Source organism: Mytilus edulis, chromosome 2 (assembly GCF_963676685.1).
Source record: "Mytilus edulis chromosome 2, xbMytEdul2.2, whole genome shotgun sequence".
Lineage (NCBI taxonomy): Eukaryota > Metazoa > Mollusca > Bivalvia > Mytilida > Mytilidae > Mytilus > Mytilus edulis.
In genome coordinates, this window is record NC_092345.1 from 40,599,846 (window position 1) to 40,617,924 (window position 18,079).

General features: G+C 32.4%; 1 protein-coding gene across 1 annotated transcript; it reads left to right on the forward strand.

Annotated features, from left to right (window-relative positions):
- The first annotated feature begins 559 nt into the window (after nucleotides 1-559).
- LOC139512152 (piggyBac transposable element-derived protein 4-like) lies at nucleotides 560-2,776 on the forward strand. The gene is made up of 2 exons (XM_071299551.1): nucleotides 560-1,004; nucleotides 1,358-2,776. Exons 1-2 carry the CDS (start codon nucleotides 715-717, stop codon nucleotides 2,679-2,681), a joined length of 1,614 nt encoding a protein of 537 aa, XP_071155652.1. The 5' UTR covers nucleotides 560-714; the 3' UTR covers nucleotides 2,682-2,776.
- Nucleotides 2,777-18,079: the final 15,303 nt, after the last annotated feature.

An 18,079-nucleotide genomic window follows, 5' to 3' on the forward strand; every position in this document is an offset into this window, starting at 1 on the left:
CTTTCGGCACGCTGGTGTGCGCAATTTTTTTTCCGAATTAAAATAGTCATTAATTGTGTACCCCTTTTGTGTTCCGGCTGTTTAATTTTAACAGTTGCTCATACTTGATATTTTTGCGAAGAAACCCCGTCCTGCATTTGACCTCTAACAACCCCCAGCCCCCGGGGAAAAAACTAAAATTGTTACTTACAGCGAAGATGTGGATACATAATTTGGACAGACGGACGATGGAAACCAAGACTGAGAGTAATAAAATAATTGCATGTCATGATGATGAAGCGATAGCGGTAAATCTTGTGCTTTGAATGGTACTCATGTAAGAAAATAAAAAATGTATGTTTTGTTAGGAATAAAATAGATCTTTGTACCTACCCGTAGATAAAAGGGGGTACTTATAAGCTCATGAATGAGCACACTCAGAGACTCTGTCGCAATTTGAGTATTTGAGTTTTATTAAGACAGACAGTGCTATTTTTCTGGCGTCGCTAAAAAAATAAACTGTTTTGCCGGCTCTAGATGTATAAGGGAAGGCAATATTGAAAACAATAATTATCGGCGGAAGGTTCTGAAAAAGAAAAAAGCATACAATGACCCCCCTTTTTCTCATAATATTTCGAAAAGTGCTTGATTTTTTTCTACGTTAAAGTGACGTCACAAATAATAAAAAAAAAAGAATGACGTCATTTTTGGAACTATTGGCATTGCGTTTCCAAAATGTCAGATATTTCCGAAGATTCCGAAGTTTCCGATATTGAAAGTGACACAGACTCAGATGTTGATCTAGCGCAAGAAATCACAGAATCGGAGAGTAGCGAAGATGAAAATATGCCGAACCAACGACCATGGTTTAGAATCTACCCACCAGAAATAGATGAAATGCAACAGAACTTTGCAGAGAATGTTGGACTTCAAGACGCTCCTCCAAGGAATTCAAGACCTATAACTTATTTTTTCCTGTTTATGACAATGGATTTCCTGAGACAAATAGTTAGAGAAACCAACAGGTACTATTATGTACATATTTTATAGATCCATTCTTTATGTATACATCTAGCACCAAGGAGTTGATAAATATAGAACATTTTCATAATTTAATATCGGACATTAGTCGAACATTTGAGCTGCGTATTTGCTTTTTTTTTTATAAAAGTTATTTTACATTTTATATATAAAAGTCAGAAGTTATTTCTCATCAAACCATTAAAAAGCTTTCTTTGCGCTAGCACTTTTTTTTTTTCGTGGAGAAAAGGTACATTTTCGTGAAAAAAATTATAACCGCTTGCTTCTATAAAAACAAACAGTTTCAATTGAAAAGGTAACTTTCTATGAAAAACTTATAAAACCTATTTCTTTGCAGGTATGCAGCAGACTATATTGCTAGTAAAGACAGAATTCAACGATTCTCGCGCCTGCATGACTGGTTCAAAGTTGGAGTTTTAACATTGAGAGATCTGAAAGCGTTTTTAGCGGTTATTCTCAATATGGGTATCAATAAGAAACCGGTTATAACCGAATATTGGAATACAAAGTTTGCTAGCCAATCAACAAAATGGTTTAGAGACATGTTTTCAAGGAACCGATTCCAAGTGATTTTGAAGTTTTTTCACATAACTAACAATGCTATGATTCCTAACCGTGATGATCCGCAGTATTCCCCGACCGGAAAATTTCAATGCTTCGTAGATTTGTTTAATGAAAAATCTAAACAATATTATACACCAAATCAATCCTTAAGCATAGACGAAAATTTTATAGGAACACGGGGCAGGTCAATAATGATTCAATATATACCCTCAAAGGCAGCGAAATTCGGTGTTAAATTATGGGTGCTTGCTGAATCAATAACGGGATACATTGTTCATCTTAATGTATATAAAGGAAAGCGTTATGACCCAACCCCTGCCGGAATGTTACAGGGAAGTTACGTAGTAAATTCACTTTTAGATTCGTGCAGTTTTTTTAATAAATACTACCACGTTGTCACAGACAGCTTTTTCACGTCAATTGATTTAGCAAAAGAACTTCTGCGGAAAGGGACATTTATGACTGGAACTCTACGTAAAAATCGTGCCATGCCGAGCTCTATAAAAAACCCGACAATTAATGAAAATGAAGCCAAATTTTTAAGACAAGGACAGTTATTGCTATGTGTGTATAAGGAGGCTAGGCGTAGGAAACCTGTCCGTCTGTTATCCACATCATGTAAAGCCGTACTTAATAATAACGGGAAACCAAAATTGATTGAACATTATAACACAAAAATGGGAGGAGTAGATCTAGCTGATCAGCTTGTCAGCGCATATGTAAATGACAGAAAGACTATGAAAGTATGGAAAAAAGTTGTATTCAATTTACTACAAAGAATGGTGACAAATGCTTATATACTTTATAAACAAAATAGTGATGCACCACGTCTCTCTAGGTTATCATTCCTGCAAAGCTTAATTGAGGATCTTGCACAAGAGCATCTGTTATCGCGTCAGCAAAGACTCCCTAATCGTGAACCAAACAATGCGCGCATACGACTCCGTAAGATCCCAAACGTAAAGGAAAAAGATTGTAGCGGGTGTTCAGACAGAAACGGGTGGGATGGGAGAAAGAGAACGAGAACTGTTTGTGTTAGATGTGGGAATGGACTGCATAAAAAATGCAAACATAATCATGTATGTGTGGACGAATAATCAATATATATAAAATTGTGAAATCTATTTAATTATTTGTTATGTATATAATAATGACCTATCCTGCCTCAACCCCCCCCCCCCCTCTTTTCCATACCCACCCACAATTTCTAAAAGAAAATCTATGTGCAAGAGAAAGAAAAAAAAAAAACAAAATTATTGCACATTTGAATCGTAAATAATCTTATGCAGGTAAAAGAAACAAATGGACTGCAGAGTATCGATAGACAAAAAACAAACGCGGGAACAGATTAAACACACAAATTAAAAAAACAAACGAGAAAAACGGACATAACAACTGGGGCGACCTCAAGTGCTTCGGAAGTGTTAGCAGTCCTGCTTCTTGCAAATACACCAGGCGTGTTTCTAAAAAATAGGATATTAAATGGAAATGGAGAATCTGTCGAAAAGACAAAACCACAACCAGCGGGATCACCCACAAGTCTTCATTGAAAAGTGAGAAACTGTGAGCTAATTTTAGCGACAAACAAATAAAATATGAATAAAAAAATAGCCATACGCATTTTTTGAAATGCAAAAAGTAAAATCACAAAAATACTGAACTTAGAGAAAAATCAGTTCGGAGAGTCAATAATCACATGGCAAAATCAAATAAAAAAACGAATGGACAAGAACGGTCATATTCCTGACTTGGTACAGGCATTTTCAATTGTAGAAAATGGTGGATTAAACCTGGTTTTATAGCGCTAACCCTCTCACTTTGATGACAGTCTCATCAAATTCCGTTATATTTACAATAATGCGTTAACTAAACAGACACAATAAATAAAACAGTCAAAATATAGAAACAGCAGACATCATCGTGAAACAATTTTAAAAGTAACAATTTAACAACGGCAAGTGCGCTCTTAGGTGGCGGGAGATCGACGTCACAGTTCTGTATTGTTGACGACGTTGGTAACGTCGCTAAAATAACATCGGCTTAAAATCGGCCCTCTGGCACTGAACGTAGTATGTACAGATCGGCCCAAAATCGGCCCTCTCAGTTGGAAAGCAGGTCACGGTTTGACTCCAAGTTTATCAGCAACAATAGAGTCACGTGACCGTGAAAATTCAGTAAAAAAACGGATGAGACAAACCTCATTTTAACTCACTGAATACTATTGTCGTAATAAAAACGTATTGACCTAACTAATCTTGAGTATCCATAGTTTATTCTCGTCAAAGCTCACACATCAAATCAAAGTCCTTTATTCTTTATTTTATCTGCAAACTTGGAGTTTGGGTGAAAATTGTCAAGTCTCCTGAACGAAATATCTAAATATTTACGAGGAAACTAAAAATGATGGGCTGAATTTAAATTTAATAAAGCATCTCATTAAGACAAACACTCGATATGAATATCTCAGCAATAGAATGTTGGATACGCAAACGTCAAATTGATTTCAAACCGAAGCGGTGGTTTTTATGCCGATTTGTGCAAGTGGTTATCTCCCCTTAATATCACCAGTCAAAAATAAAAACACAGCAAAATGCATAAAAATTTAAAAAAGGAGTTTACTTTACAAAAATTAGTAAGAAAATAAACGAAACCCGATTTATAACTATGTTATGATAATATAAAGAAGAGATACTTCCCGCTATTTTTCAGAGAAGGATTAAATGTAAATATTAAAAGACAAAATATTACTGCAGTAAAAAAAAAAAACAATTCAGAAATGTGGATAATGACACCTATACATGTAAAATTAAAAACCTAGCTATATTGAAAGAAATTAGATCTGGCGGATGAAATATACTACATGTAATTTTTATATGTGGGATCATTCCTAGCAGATTTTTTTTATAAACACTTCTGATTATATTTAATGCAATAAAACATAGTTTATACAATTTCAATAATCTTTCTGAAAATTGATATAATTATTAAATAAATAGTACTGATCATATATATTTTATATTCTATAAAGTGTGACCAACAAAGAGTCTCAACAAATTTCTTCAAATTAAGAGAGCCTTTAAACTCAAGCCTATGTTTCTTATTGAACAGTAAAATACAAAAAAGGGATTTATAAGTTTTATACCAAAAATATTGATAGAAATTCTGTAAAAAAATATGCTTTAAATTATAAGTGAAAGTGACACAATTTTGAATTTCAGAATCATTATTATTGTAAAATTAAACTATTAGATTAGCTTGCACAGTAGCCCTTTGTCTTATGTCTCAGGGTATTTGATAGATTATGAAAGTAAACTTTTGGAAAAAATGGGGCTTAATTCTTCTCTTGAACAGGTTGCTGTATCAGATTCTTTAAATAATTACATATTTATAAACAAAGTTTTGTGTATATACTTTACCTGAATACTAGTTATAGGAAATGAAATGAAACTGGTGGGACAAATTTTGTGCATTTTAATTCAATAATGATCAAAGATGCTTAAATTTGACAAGAATTTGCCATTTGAATAAATTCAATTTTGTAAGAACACATCTCTATGAATAAACTTCTTGTTTAGCTGACTTGGCTTGATAATCTAGTTTTTGCTCTTATTACCATAAAATTGAGAATAGAAATATAGCTTACTAAGTAAAGAGATAATAATATAAGCAAGATTTTATTAACTGACCTTCATTTTCTTTTTTCATATGTTTTTTTTTTCCTACTGAATTTTCTTTGCAATGCATTTTCTATTGCTATTTTTGTGCTTTTGTCCATCCATACAGTAGGCTATCAATAATTTGTCAGATCTGTCATAATTTTCCAAGACGTTTAGCTTTAAACGCAATAAAGAAGATCTTTGTTTGTTGTTTCACTTTTCCAATGTGTAATTTTTTACTATGCACATGACCCTGACACATATTTTGTTATAAACGTTACATGACGTATGTTGAAAAAAGAAAACAATGTCACCGTCAATTTGTGTAGGGGATCAAAAGGGGTTTTAGTTACTTTAAAATACAAGTATCGTATGGAATTGTGAAAATCCACAACTTTTAATCAAAATTTCATTCATGTCTTTAATAAAATCAGTATTTTAGAGCACTTTGAAACAGGTACAATGAAAAGAAGCTAAACTTTACTGTTTTGAAGTAGAAACGTAGCTAAAAATTGAAATGGCTGGTGGTCACTAAAATTGATGTATAAAAGTAAAAAATGATGGCTTCAAAACAGTGTATAAATTTGAAATAGGTTTCCCGGTTTCATTTAAGATTATAACCGTTCTTTTCTGTATTTGGATACGCAAACGTCAAATTAGGAAAAATCGATTTTTTTGGCGAACAAAAAAGATGGCTATTTTTTTTAGAACCGACAGGATAAAGGAGTAGCAATAACAAGCTATTTTTTGTAATGTTTGTATGTCTTAAAGAAATTATATTGGTCACAAAACCTACAAATTTTAAAATTTAATTGTAATAAAACCATGACAAGTTGCAAAAAATACTTTAAACGTCAATCTTTTAGCCGATTGATTTGTCGGACTTTTTGACGTTACAGACGACTGTAGCGCCACCTAATTAATTCCCCCTGCTATTGTTGCTGATAAAGCTTGACGACAACGGACGTTTCCAAGGACTTGCTTTCCAACTGTCTGGCATACAATGGGTTAAAAACACGAAATCACGAGGTCCCGAATTTAAAGGAGTTTGTAATCCTATCAATAAGGGGTTAAAAATATACCAAAGTCGACTATCACAGTAGAGCTTCTCTCGAAGAGCTCTCTTCGAGAGAAGCTCTACTGTGCATGGAGCATAATAAGTCAGAACATTAGAATGATACGATATGAATCAGCAGATATTTCATCGATCATCATTTTTAAGTACAACGATTTATAATTATATTTTACTGAAAGGCTGACTGTAATTTGTAAATTATCTGAACAAGCTCATTTCTTGTCTACTTCATAAGGCCAAATAAAAATATATGTGTGGTTCCAGTAACCCTACCGTCCCAACTTTTTTGGCTTAAAAATAGCCTACCCTAAAGATTTTATTGTCATTTTTCATTAAGCACTGTTAAAGTCAGAATGTTGCTCCCATAGACTCAATGTAAAAAAAAAACTTAAAAATAAAAAAAAAATCCCTACCTACCTACCCTAACTTTTTTTCAGATGTAACTGGAACCATACATACTTTTTTATTTGGCCTAATTATTTCAAACATTTTGATAGATGGTACCCCGGTTACCCCTTTTTAAAATTTATCCCAGATCCGCATATGAATTAGTTCACTTTTTTGTTCTTTGTTCTATGAATATCTGTCTTTAAATTGACAATGAAACCACATCTTTTAAATTGTATATGATGGTCCCACATTAGACAAAAATGTTGAAAATGCGTAAATTTCATTTTTTCCTAGCTTCTCTCATGTGATAGCGGTACCTTTTTGGTCACTATTTATGTGTTGCGTTTAAATATGAATTGTAACACTTTATAGTGACTGAATAGGTAAAACAAATACTTCTTAAGAAACAGAAAAGAAAACTACTTGGAACGGCACCAGGCTCTGTATTGGTATTGTATGAATAAAAACTCGGATTGGAACACCATAGACGATGTTAGTTGTACATTTTGTACTTCATATATAACGCATTTTTTTTTAAGTCTGTCGGCTTTTTCATGCATTTTCTGTTTACATTTTCACAACTAAAAAGGCTAAACTAACTTTGTGAAAGTTATAATCAATGTCAAGTGTTTCATACGCCAAAAATCTCGTGCGTTTCTGCGATAAAAATAATGCGCAATTTTGTGAATGAAAGGGAAAAGTAGATCCTTACGCGTTGCATTCGCGCATGTCATTTGCGTACTAACCCATCACGGCCAGTCCACTGATACTGACATTATCAGCGAGTACACATCAAAGGAAAAATGTACAAATTACCGATAAACACGAAGAGAGCATGTTTTTTGTGGTACATGTAAAACAAATGTGAAGAAGATCATGGAACATCTGTATTTTGGTGTTTATTTGTTCAGTTTTCTCATCAAATGAACAAGAAATTCAAACAGAGAGAACTTACGCATCTAAATGTATAGAAAAACTAAGGATTGACAATTAGAACAAAATTGTAGAGGAAGCTGGAATTTGGTGTAATATTCTCATAGCAAATCCACACGGTAAAAAAGGAAACGAAATCCCCAAAAAACATAATTGTAATTGTTCACCAAAAGTCGGAAAAAGGATATCGCCTGGCCAAAAAAACATGGGGTCTTGCAAGAACCAGTTCGAGGTTGCTTATTCTCTTATTTTGGGGTGTTTTTACTGAACACTTTATTTCTCTTAGGCGGGTCATAAAATCTAATTCGATATGTGAAGGTAAATGTTTTCTAAAATATGGATATTGTGGTTAAAACAGATGTAAAGCATATTATTTTAATATATTGTGTTTAACCAAGGATTATTAGAAGGAGAGTGAACACTCTGCTTGATACAAAATTAGCATCCCCAGGATAGCAGTTCGATCAGAGAAAAATGATAAATTATAAAGAAACCGACATGTTTATCACCCACTTGACATGGCCCTCTGATGTACCGGGCTGTTACCGCGAGTAGTTCGGGCTATTAGATAAATCGTATATGTCACGTGATTGTTATCAGTGACTGGGTCATTAAAGTTCAGGTGTATTTTTAGTTACAGTGCAGTGCATAGGTGTTTATGATTTGGAAAAAGATTTTTTGCGCAATTTCAAAATCAACCGTCTGTCTACGGTGAAAAAAGATTAAGAAATGACAAAGTTATGAGGGTTTAAAGGAAAGTTAGTGAGCGATTTTTATTCAACACTCCATTTCTTTAAACAAAGATTTTCGCTTCACCTGTCAATTACTGCTTATGAGAATTGGCAGGTAGTAATCATAGAAAATATACGAATATGCCAAGTACTTTAGTTACGGTGACCGGTAACGACAGGAAGGAATATTTGCAATTGAAACATAAAGAAATTTATCGGGAACAACGTAAAAGTGACTTTCTGTTATGACTGTTGATATTCGTTTTATTCCTTACTCTATTGGTAATAAGTTTACTTTTAAAATTAAATTTTAATTTTTAATTACTTAATAAAAAATATCACAAAAAATCTGATTAAGATTTCAATAATTGTATTTTCGGTCAGTTTATGACACCTCGGGTGTTTCCGTTCTTACTCGGATATGTAATTAATTAGGACAAATTTCCCTCTGTGACAGAGTCGATCTCAACTAATTAACACCCACTTAAAGAAAAGTCGGTAACATTTTATGTGTAATTATCGTCTTTCGTCCTCTCTCCTTCGAGTAACATGGCGGACAGGACAGACAGGGCCTCGGAGCTCCCACAAAAAAGTTATTAGTTATATGTTTTGTGGAATATGTATATTGGATTTTTGTGATATATCATGTCGAACATTATGTCCTTGATCAACAATGGGATCAAAAAAGGGAAAAGGAAAAGTACAGAAAAAAGTACCGAATGAGAAAAAAAGGAAACGAAGTTCAAGTAAGACACCGCCACAATCAAAAACAACAAAAATGGACGCCAATGTAAACAAAGTACAAAGTGTTAACCGTAATACACCATATACACCATATACTCCAGTGGCAGATCACTTAAGTACATCTCACAACATATTATATGGTAACCCGAGTAATTTAAACCATTTAAACACATACGGTCAAACTTCAATCGGAACCCCGTATCAATCTTATCCTATGGCTCCCCCTACAACTCCTGCAGATTTTCTTATAGCGAACCAACCTCTTCAAACTCATCTCAGCTTTAGCTCGCCACAATCTCAACCAACTGAATTCTCGATGTATAGTAAATTTGAAAATTTTATGATAGACTGTTCACAAAAACTTCAGAAATTAGACATACTCGATGAGATTGTTGTGAAAATGAATGCTATGGAACAACGGTTTGAACATTTAGACAGAAACGTAACAGATATGCGACAACAAATTAACAATCACAATACATCTATACAGGAATCATCAATACGATCATCGGTCATTGAACAGAATGTAGATTTTATAAAAAGAGAAAATGATAAACTTCAAAATGAAAATTACAAATTAAGGGACAGGATAGTTGATATACAAACTCGATCGATGAGAGACAATTTGATATTTCGCGGGATTCCCGATGTTTCTGATACCAAACAACCTGAAAATACGGAAGAAAAACTTCAAACATTTTTAACAAATGAACTTGGAATCGAAAACAATATTCCGTTTCACGTGGTACATAGACTAAAACCGCGCCGAGATAGAGGTCCGAGGGGAATCGTTGCCAAATTTGAAAAAAGAAAGGACCGCGAAATGGTGATGGCGGCTGCAAGAGAAAAATTTAAAGAAAGGGACACTCAGTTTCGTGTCCATGAACAATTCCCAGCGGAAGTTATTCAGAGAAGACGTGAATTGGTGCCGATCATGAAGGATGCAAGACAAAAAGGACACGTTGCACATTTACGTGATGATAAACTGTTTATCGACAACAAGAGATTCTTCCCGCATCCACCACCACAAATGCCACATAGACCACCGTTCCAAAACCAGCGACCAATGGAGCAAAGACCACCTCCTCCTTTTCCTGGTGCATAGGGATGTTGTGCAAGAGGAACAGAAAGAGATATCAGCACAAGTGAAAATCGAACTAACAATGCGGATCCTATTTTTTCTGAATTAAAAATTTGTTTTCTTAACGTATGTGGTATAAAACAAAAACTGTTGTGTCCTGAATTTATAGAGATGATTAAAAAATATGATATTTGTTTGTTTACAGAAACAAAATTGTCTGACATTGATATATTAAATATACCTGATGACTATATGTATTATTCTAAAATTAGAAAAAAATGTAAAAGAAAATCAGGGGGGATTGTAGTAATGTATAGAAATAAGTTAAAAGGTTATTTAAACTTTATAAATACAGATTGTGAATTTGTACAGTGGGTTAAGATTTCAAAACTTATTATAAACCAGAAAACTGATAGTCTACTAGGTTGTGTTTATATTCCACCATCGAATTCGAAATATTCAACAAGTGAATCATTCGATGAGGTAGAAAATGAGATGCTTAATATAAAAAACATAGAGAGTCTAAATTGTATTATTTTTGGTGATTTTAATGCCAAAACTGGTAGTTTACCAGACTATATTATACCGGACGAGAATCTGGTTGATATTTTTGAATTTAACTCAGACGAGGATATACTTTCGTATATGTTTGACTACGAAAATTTACCTAGAAACAGTATTCCATTACACAGAGTTACAAGTTGTAATTGTGCACCAAATAATTACGGACACAAACTTTTAAATGTATGTAAAAGAAATAACATGTATATAGCAAACTCAAGAGTAGGTAATGATAAAGGTATTGGTAAAAAAACTTGTAATGATACAAGTGTTATTGACTATTTATTATTGTCATCTAATTTATTTCCAGTTGTTAAAGAGTTCGATATTATGGAATTTGATCCATTGGTCTCAGATGTTCATTGTCAATTACATGTAGTTATAATATTCAAGCTCCAGTGATTTTATATAATAGTAATGACGAACTATCACAATTTTGTAGTGAAAAATATGTCAAGTGGAGAAAAGAAAAGTGTTCAGAATTTTTAGATAATGTTAAAAGTGATCATGATTGTCTTATAGGTTAGACAATACCTGGTCATGTTTTATGAAGATTTAAGCCCAAGGCGAAGCCGAGGGCTTAAATCTTCATAAAACATGATCAAGTATTGTCTGACCAATTTAGAACATATTCACACTTTCGAGTGACCTTACAAAATTTTCCTTTCCCATTGTAATATTCAAACCTAAATAAGAGTTCACTTTTTATAATGAACTAAATATAAAACATAGGTAATGATCATTTCAATGAATGAAATGAAATAGCACGGACATAGTTGGTGAAGGATAAATTGTGTTTCTTCTGCTTCAGGTAAATTTTAATGCTCATACATCTTTACATTTTTTTTTATTTTAAAAAGCAACACAATGTTATATAAATCCCCTTTTTGGAATTTGATTTTTTATTTATAGATATAAAACTCTCTGTGTGAATATTTGAATTCAGACCATTAAACATAAAATGCTTACTTTTTATTGATAAATTTAAATGTATTGCGTTTCTCCGACAACCCTTTGCTTTATATATCACCAGTCTGGCATTGTGTTTTTTTGAAGGAAAGAAAAATAATCCCTCAAATGTAAGGTATATTAAGTAAAGAAATATCATTTTATTTATCCTTACCATATTTTTTTTGTGTATTCTATTATGTGTACCATTAGAAAATGCATGAAATTTTGCAAAATTCAAAAGGTTTTTATTTCAATCTTTTCTCATTCATCTGTAATCAGTAGGCTATTTTCCCCAAGGAAAATGCCTTAGGGGGTTGTACACTTCGTTAGTGCAGCTATTAAGAGTTCACTTTCATAATTCAATTTAACTGACAATGAAAAGTCATTCATGTATAGCATTTCATAGTGCATGGAAAACCATGTACTAGTGAAAATTAGAGGGCAAAAAACTGACTTTTCATTGGACGAGAAGGGGTGAGTATGTTCTAAAGTTAAGAACAACTACTGTTAGAATTAGATAATTTAGAGGTACAACAAGGGATTCATCAAAATGAGATGAACAAAGTTGTAGAGAGAATTAGTAACTTTTTTCAATCAGTTGCTACAAAAACTTTTGGTAAATACAAGCCGTTTAAAAATCGCAAACCAAAAAGCGACAATAAACCTTGGTTTAACAAGCAATGTTTTGATAGTAGAAAAAAATTTCACAAAGCGCGGAAAAGGTACAAGTTTATAAAAAATGCTGATAATCGAAAACATATGAAAAATGCAAGCAAAAGCTATAAAATTGAAATTTCTAAAGCAAATGAACTGTACCAAAGAAATATTGGAAATAAATTACGCCAGACCAAAAAATCAGATAGTAAAAAGTTTTGGAACATTTTGAATAGTATTGGGTCAAATAAAAAAAAGGCGTAGACCCTGAAATTTCGATTGAAGCTCTCTATGACTATTTCAAAGATATGAATAGATGTGACTCAAATACTGAGGAACCAGAAGTTAATTTTGATGTACATAATTTATCAGATGAATTGTATAACTTATTGAATGGTACTGTAACCGAAGATGAGATTTTAAAAAGTGTAAAAAACTTAAAAAACGATTAAGCTAGTGGATGTGACAAAATAATTAATGAATATATAAAATGTACTGTACATGATCTTATGCCAATGTATGTTAAACTTTTTAATTTAGTATTAGATACAGGAATAGTTCCAGAGTTATGGTCTCTTGGTAATATGATTCCTATTTTTAAGAATAAAGGTTCAAAAGCAGACCCTGCAAATTATAGAGGTGTAACATTAAACTCTTGTTTAGGAAAGACTTTGTCATCAATAATAAATGAGGGATTAAATAGTTTCTCAGATGAAGTTGAACTTATATCAGAATCTCAGGCTGGATTTAGAAAGGGATTTTCAACTACCGATAATATTTTTGTGTTGCATTCCATTTTATCTATATTTTTTTCAATGGGCAAAAAATTATTTTGCACATTTGTGGATTTTAAGAGAGCATTTGACACTATTTGGAGAACAGGGTTATGGCAAAAGTTACAAAAATCTCACATTACTGGGAAAATTTTTACAGTTATTTATAATATGTATCAAAATATAAAGACATGTGTTCGATATGGTAACCAAAGTTCAACTTTCTTCAACTGTGGTGTTGGTGTTAGGCAGGGTGAAAATTTATCACCGTTTTTGTTTTCAGTATTTTTAAATGATTTAGAAAACTTTTTTGTGGAAAATGATGTTAAAGATTTAGAATATATTTCTAAAAACTGTGAAGAGTTGTTACACGTATTAGTTAAAATCTTTGTAATTCTGTACGCAGATGACACTGTTATTATGTATGATAGTAAGGAAGAACTACAACATGCACTCGATGTTTTTGAACAATATTGTAACATATGGAAACTCGAAGTAAATATAGATAAAACAAAAATTATTGTGTTTAGTAAAAAAAAGGTACGAGACAACTTTGATTTTCATATATATGGTAATGCTATAGAAGTTGTAGATTCTTACAATTATTTAGGAATAACTTTTAATTATAACGGTAATTTTTGTACTGCTAGAAAAAGGATTTTTGATCAAGCACAAAAAGCAATGTTTGCTCTCTACAGGAAGATAAAACATATATCATTGCCTATTGATATTCAGTTACAACTCTTTGATGCTGTAATCGCACCTATATTATTATATTCATCAGAGGTTTGGGGTTTTGAAAATAAACAGAATATTGAGAAAATGCATTTGCAATTTTGTAAAAATATTCTTGGTGTTCGGAACAGTACACCAAATTTTATGGTTTACGGGGAATTAGGGCGGGTTCCGTTAGATATCACTATAAAACTTAGGATGGCATCATTTTGGTGCAGAACTATTAAAACAGAGAGCAAACTGTCAAATATCCTTCTAAGACTTATGATTAAGCTACATGAAAATAATCCTACCAAATTTAAATGGATTCAATATGTAAAATCTATATTTGATGATACAGGTCTAAGTTTTATATGGAACGATCAATTAGTTGTAAATATTGATTGGTTAAAAAGTATGGTTAAACAGCGATTAACAAATCAGTACTATCAGCATTGGTTCTCGCAGATACATAATGCATCTAGGGGTGAATTCTATTCTTTATTCAAACTCGAGTTTGGTTTGGAACCGTATCTATTGCGATTATTACCCAAGGACAGATATTACATATCTAAACTTCGATGCTCGAATTTGAAGTTACCTATTGAGACGGGTAAATGGGCGGGGATCGCTAGGGAAAATAGAATATGTACATTATGTAATGAGGGAATAGGGGATGAGTTTCATATATTGTTTACCTGTAAAAATGCTGATGTTTCTGCTCTTAGATCAAAGTTTATACCAAATTACTATGTAATGAATCCAAGCAAGAACAAGTTCACTGGCTTGTTGTCTATTTGTAACGTACAAGTTCAAAGGAATTTATCAATTTTTGTGAAGAAAATCATAAAATACTTTATCTAATTATACCAATTGTCTTTTAAAATATACTATGTATTTGTGTTGCGTTTGTCCTGTCTCGCTATGTATTATCTTAATATGTTTGTATATATTGTCCTCTTGTACACAAGTATGTGTCTGAGGTTATGAATAAAATCTTGAAAATCTTGAATCCTTCTAATATATATATTGTTTTATTAAAGTGCAGCCTGATATAACATTATAATACAAATATGAAACATATTTTTTCAGCCAGCCTTCATAGGCTTATGATGCACTGTACTTTTAAAATTCCCATAGTTATCTGTTATAATTATCAAATATCAATTTAAATGTAACCTCCTTGGTTTAACATTTTGATATATATATTGTGCCTAACATTTAAAAAATAAATAAAGTTATAATTTTGATATTTTGTGCTTAACATTTTACAATTTATGTTAAACTTTATACAGTGTAATGCTGTTTTAATATGATTTTATAGCATACATTATTTGACTTTTATTCATTTTCTTTATAAATAAAACTATTTCTTCATTTCAGTTATTATGTATAATACCTGACGTTTTTTCTAGTGATTATACATAATCCCTGAAAATTTTAGTGATTATATATAATCCCTAAACTGGCCAGTGATTCCAGTGGCGGATCCAGGGGGGGGGGGTGTTCCGGGGGTGCGCACCCCCCTTTATGTTTGCCGATCAATGCATTTGTATCGGGACATATGTTTTGCACCCCCCCCCCTTTTTGCCCTGGGTGCCCTGGGTTAGCACCCCCCCCTTTCGAAAATTCCTGCATCCGCCCCTGGATTCTACATAATCCCTGAAATTTTCAGGGATTCTACATAATCACTGATTATACAAATTCACTGTAAAAGAGGGACGAAAGATACCAAAGGGACAGTCAAACTCATAAATCTAAAACAAACTGACAACGCCATGGCTAAAAATGAAAAAGACAAACAGAAAAACAATAGTAAACATGATACAACATAGAAAACTAAAGAATAAACAACACGAACCCCACCAAAAACTAGGGGTGATATCAGGTGCTCCGGAAGGGTAACATATATATATAAAAGTAAATCATGATAGGTCAAAGTACGGTCTTAAAAACACAGAGCCTTGGCTCATACCGAACATCAAGCTATAAAGGGCCCCAACTATTAGTGTAAAACCATTCAAACGGGAAAATCAACGGTCAAATCTATTTAAAAAACGAGAAACGAGAAGCAACTTATGAACCACATCAACAAACGACAACTACTGAACATCAGATTCCTGACTTAAGGCAGCACTACGTACAGTCAAAATTTTCTGACTCCAATCAACAGTCTTTAAAGATTTTCCAAAACTACTCATTGGATTTTTAAAATCTTTAACTCATCTTAAAGCTGAAATATAACGCTTTCTTAACCTATATATTAATTTATTTTTGGTTTGATTAATCTCAAAATATAGCTCATTAATTGCCAAAAAAGTGGTCTTCCAACTTGGATGAAATGACACATTTATGTCAAATGATAGTAAAAATTGGTTCTCATCCCTTTAATGAACCATATACAATCTCCAAAACCGTATCTTAGATTTTTGATATATGCCTCCAGTAAGAAGATATATTGATTTAACTGCTGGGTGCCAAACCTCATTTCACCTTTCATCTTTGGAGAACTATAAATTCATTTAGAAACAAATTATCCAAAAACATTGTAGAAAATACACTCTTCAATCATATATATAAAAGTCAAGCCAAAGGGGGTACCCATAAAGTTTCTATTTTCATTTTTTCCTTACATTTCTCATGAAAAATTGTTCTGAAAAATGACCTAAAAACTGAATTCCCCCTTATAACCCCTTTAAAGTCAATATTCCACTGGGAACACCCCAGAAGTGTTCTGATACCATTACTATATGAATAGAACCACACACTTTGTGTCTTTGATGCTCTAATGATGTAAATTTTGCATTATATGTGAACTGTCCAACACTTAACTTAGCATTTGGCGGGAGTATGACGTCACAGATTTGACCAACATCTGTGATGTAGTAATTAAATATAGACAAAGCTCCGCCTCTTTCCAGACAGTCTAAGAGAATAACATGATTAACCAGCTGCATATATTCAATGTTTTACATCATTATTCTCTATACATAAAGAATAATTTTCATTTGAATTTAAAAAAAGAAATAAACTATGTCTGAAATTAGCTAGAACATTAAAAGTGTGCATCAAAAACATGTTCTTTGACCTATAATGGTTTACTTTTATAAATTGTTATTTGGATGGAGAGTTGTCTCATTGGCACTCACACCACATCTTCCTATATCTATCATAAAAAGATCAAGACCACCCTCTTCTTGAAAATATACTTTCCCACATGACTTTTTAATTTAATGGAACTGAAAAATTACAAATAAACTGAAAATTAGTTAAAAGTATAAAACTGTATTTAAACGAAGAAGACCAAAGAGAAGAAATTTATATAGGCAGTCAGAGGCTTTCAAAAATACTTTCCCACTCTTTTCCATAGTATTTGTTTTTCATTTTTGGTATATTTTATTTGTGGTCAGGGATTGACAGCTGGACACTGGTATCAACAGATGATTGACATATAAGCCCCTCCCTAATGCCTATATATTTAGATTAATTACCATGTGCTTTTATTTACATATGTTCATTATCAACTTAGGCCGTGTTCACATTGACCTAAACTCAGTGTTGTGTTAGTGTAACTCACACATAAACTAAACGACAATCATGATCACTTTTAACATTATCTAAAAATTCTGAACACTTTTCTTTTCTCCACTTGACATATTTTTCACTACAAAATTGTGATAGTTCGTCATTACTATTATATAAAATCACTGGAGCTTGAATATTATAACTACATGTAATTGACAATGAACATCTGAGACCAATGGATCAAATTCCATAATATCGAACTCTTTAACAACTGGAAATAAATTAGATGACAATAATAAATAGTCAATAACACTTGTATCATTACAAGTTTTTTTACCAATACCTTTATCATTACCTACTCTTGAGTTTGCTATATACATGTTAATTCTTTTACATACATTTAAAAGTTTGTGTCCGTAATTATTTGGTGCACAATTACAACTTGTAACTCTGTGTAATGGAATACTGTTTCTAGGTAAATTTTCGTAGTCAAACATATACGAAAGTATATCCTCGTCTGAGTTAAATTCAAAAATATCAACCAGATTCTCGTCCGGTATAATATAGTCTGGTAAACTACCAGTTTTGGCATTAAAATCACCAAAAATAATACAATTTAGACTCTCTATGTTTTTTATATTAAGCATCTCATTTTCTACCTCATCGAATGATTCACTTGTTGAATATTTCGAATTCGATGGTGGAAT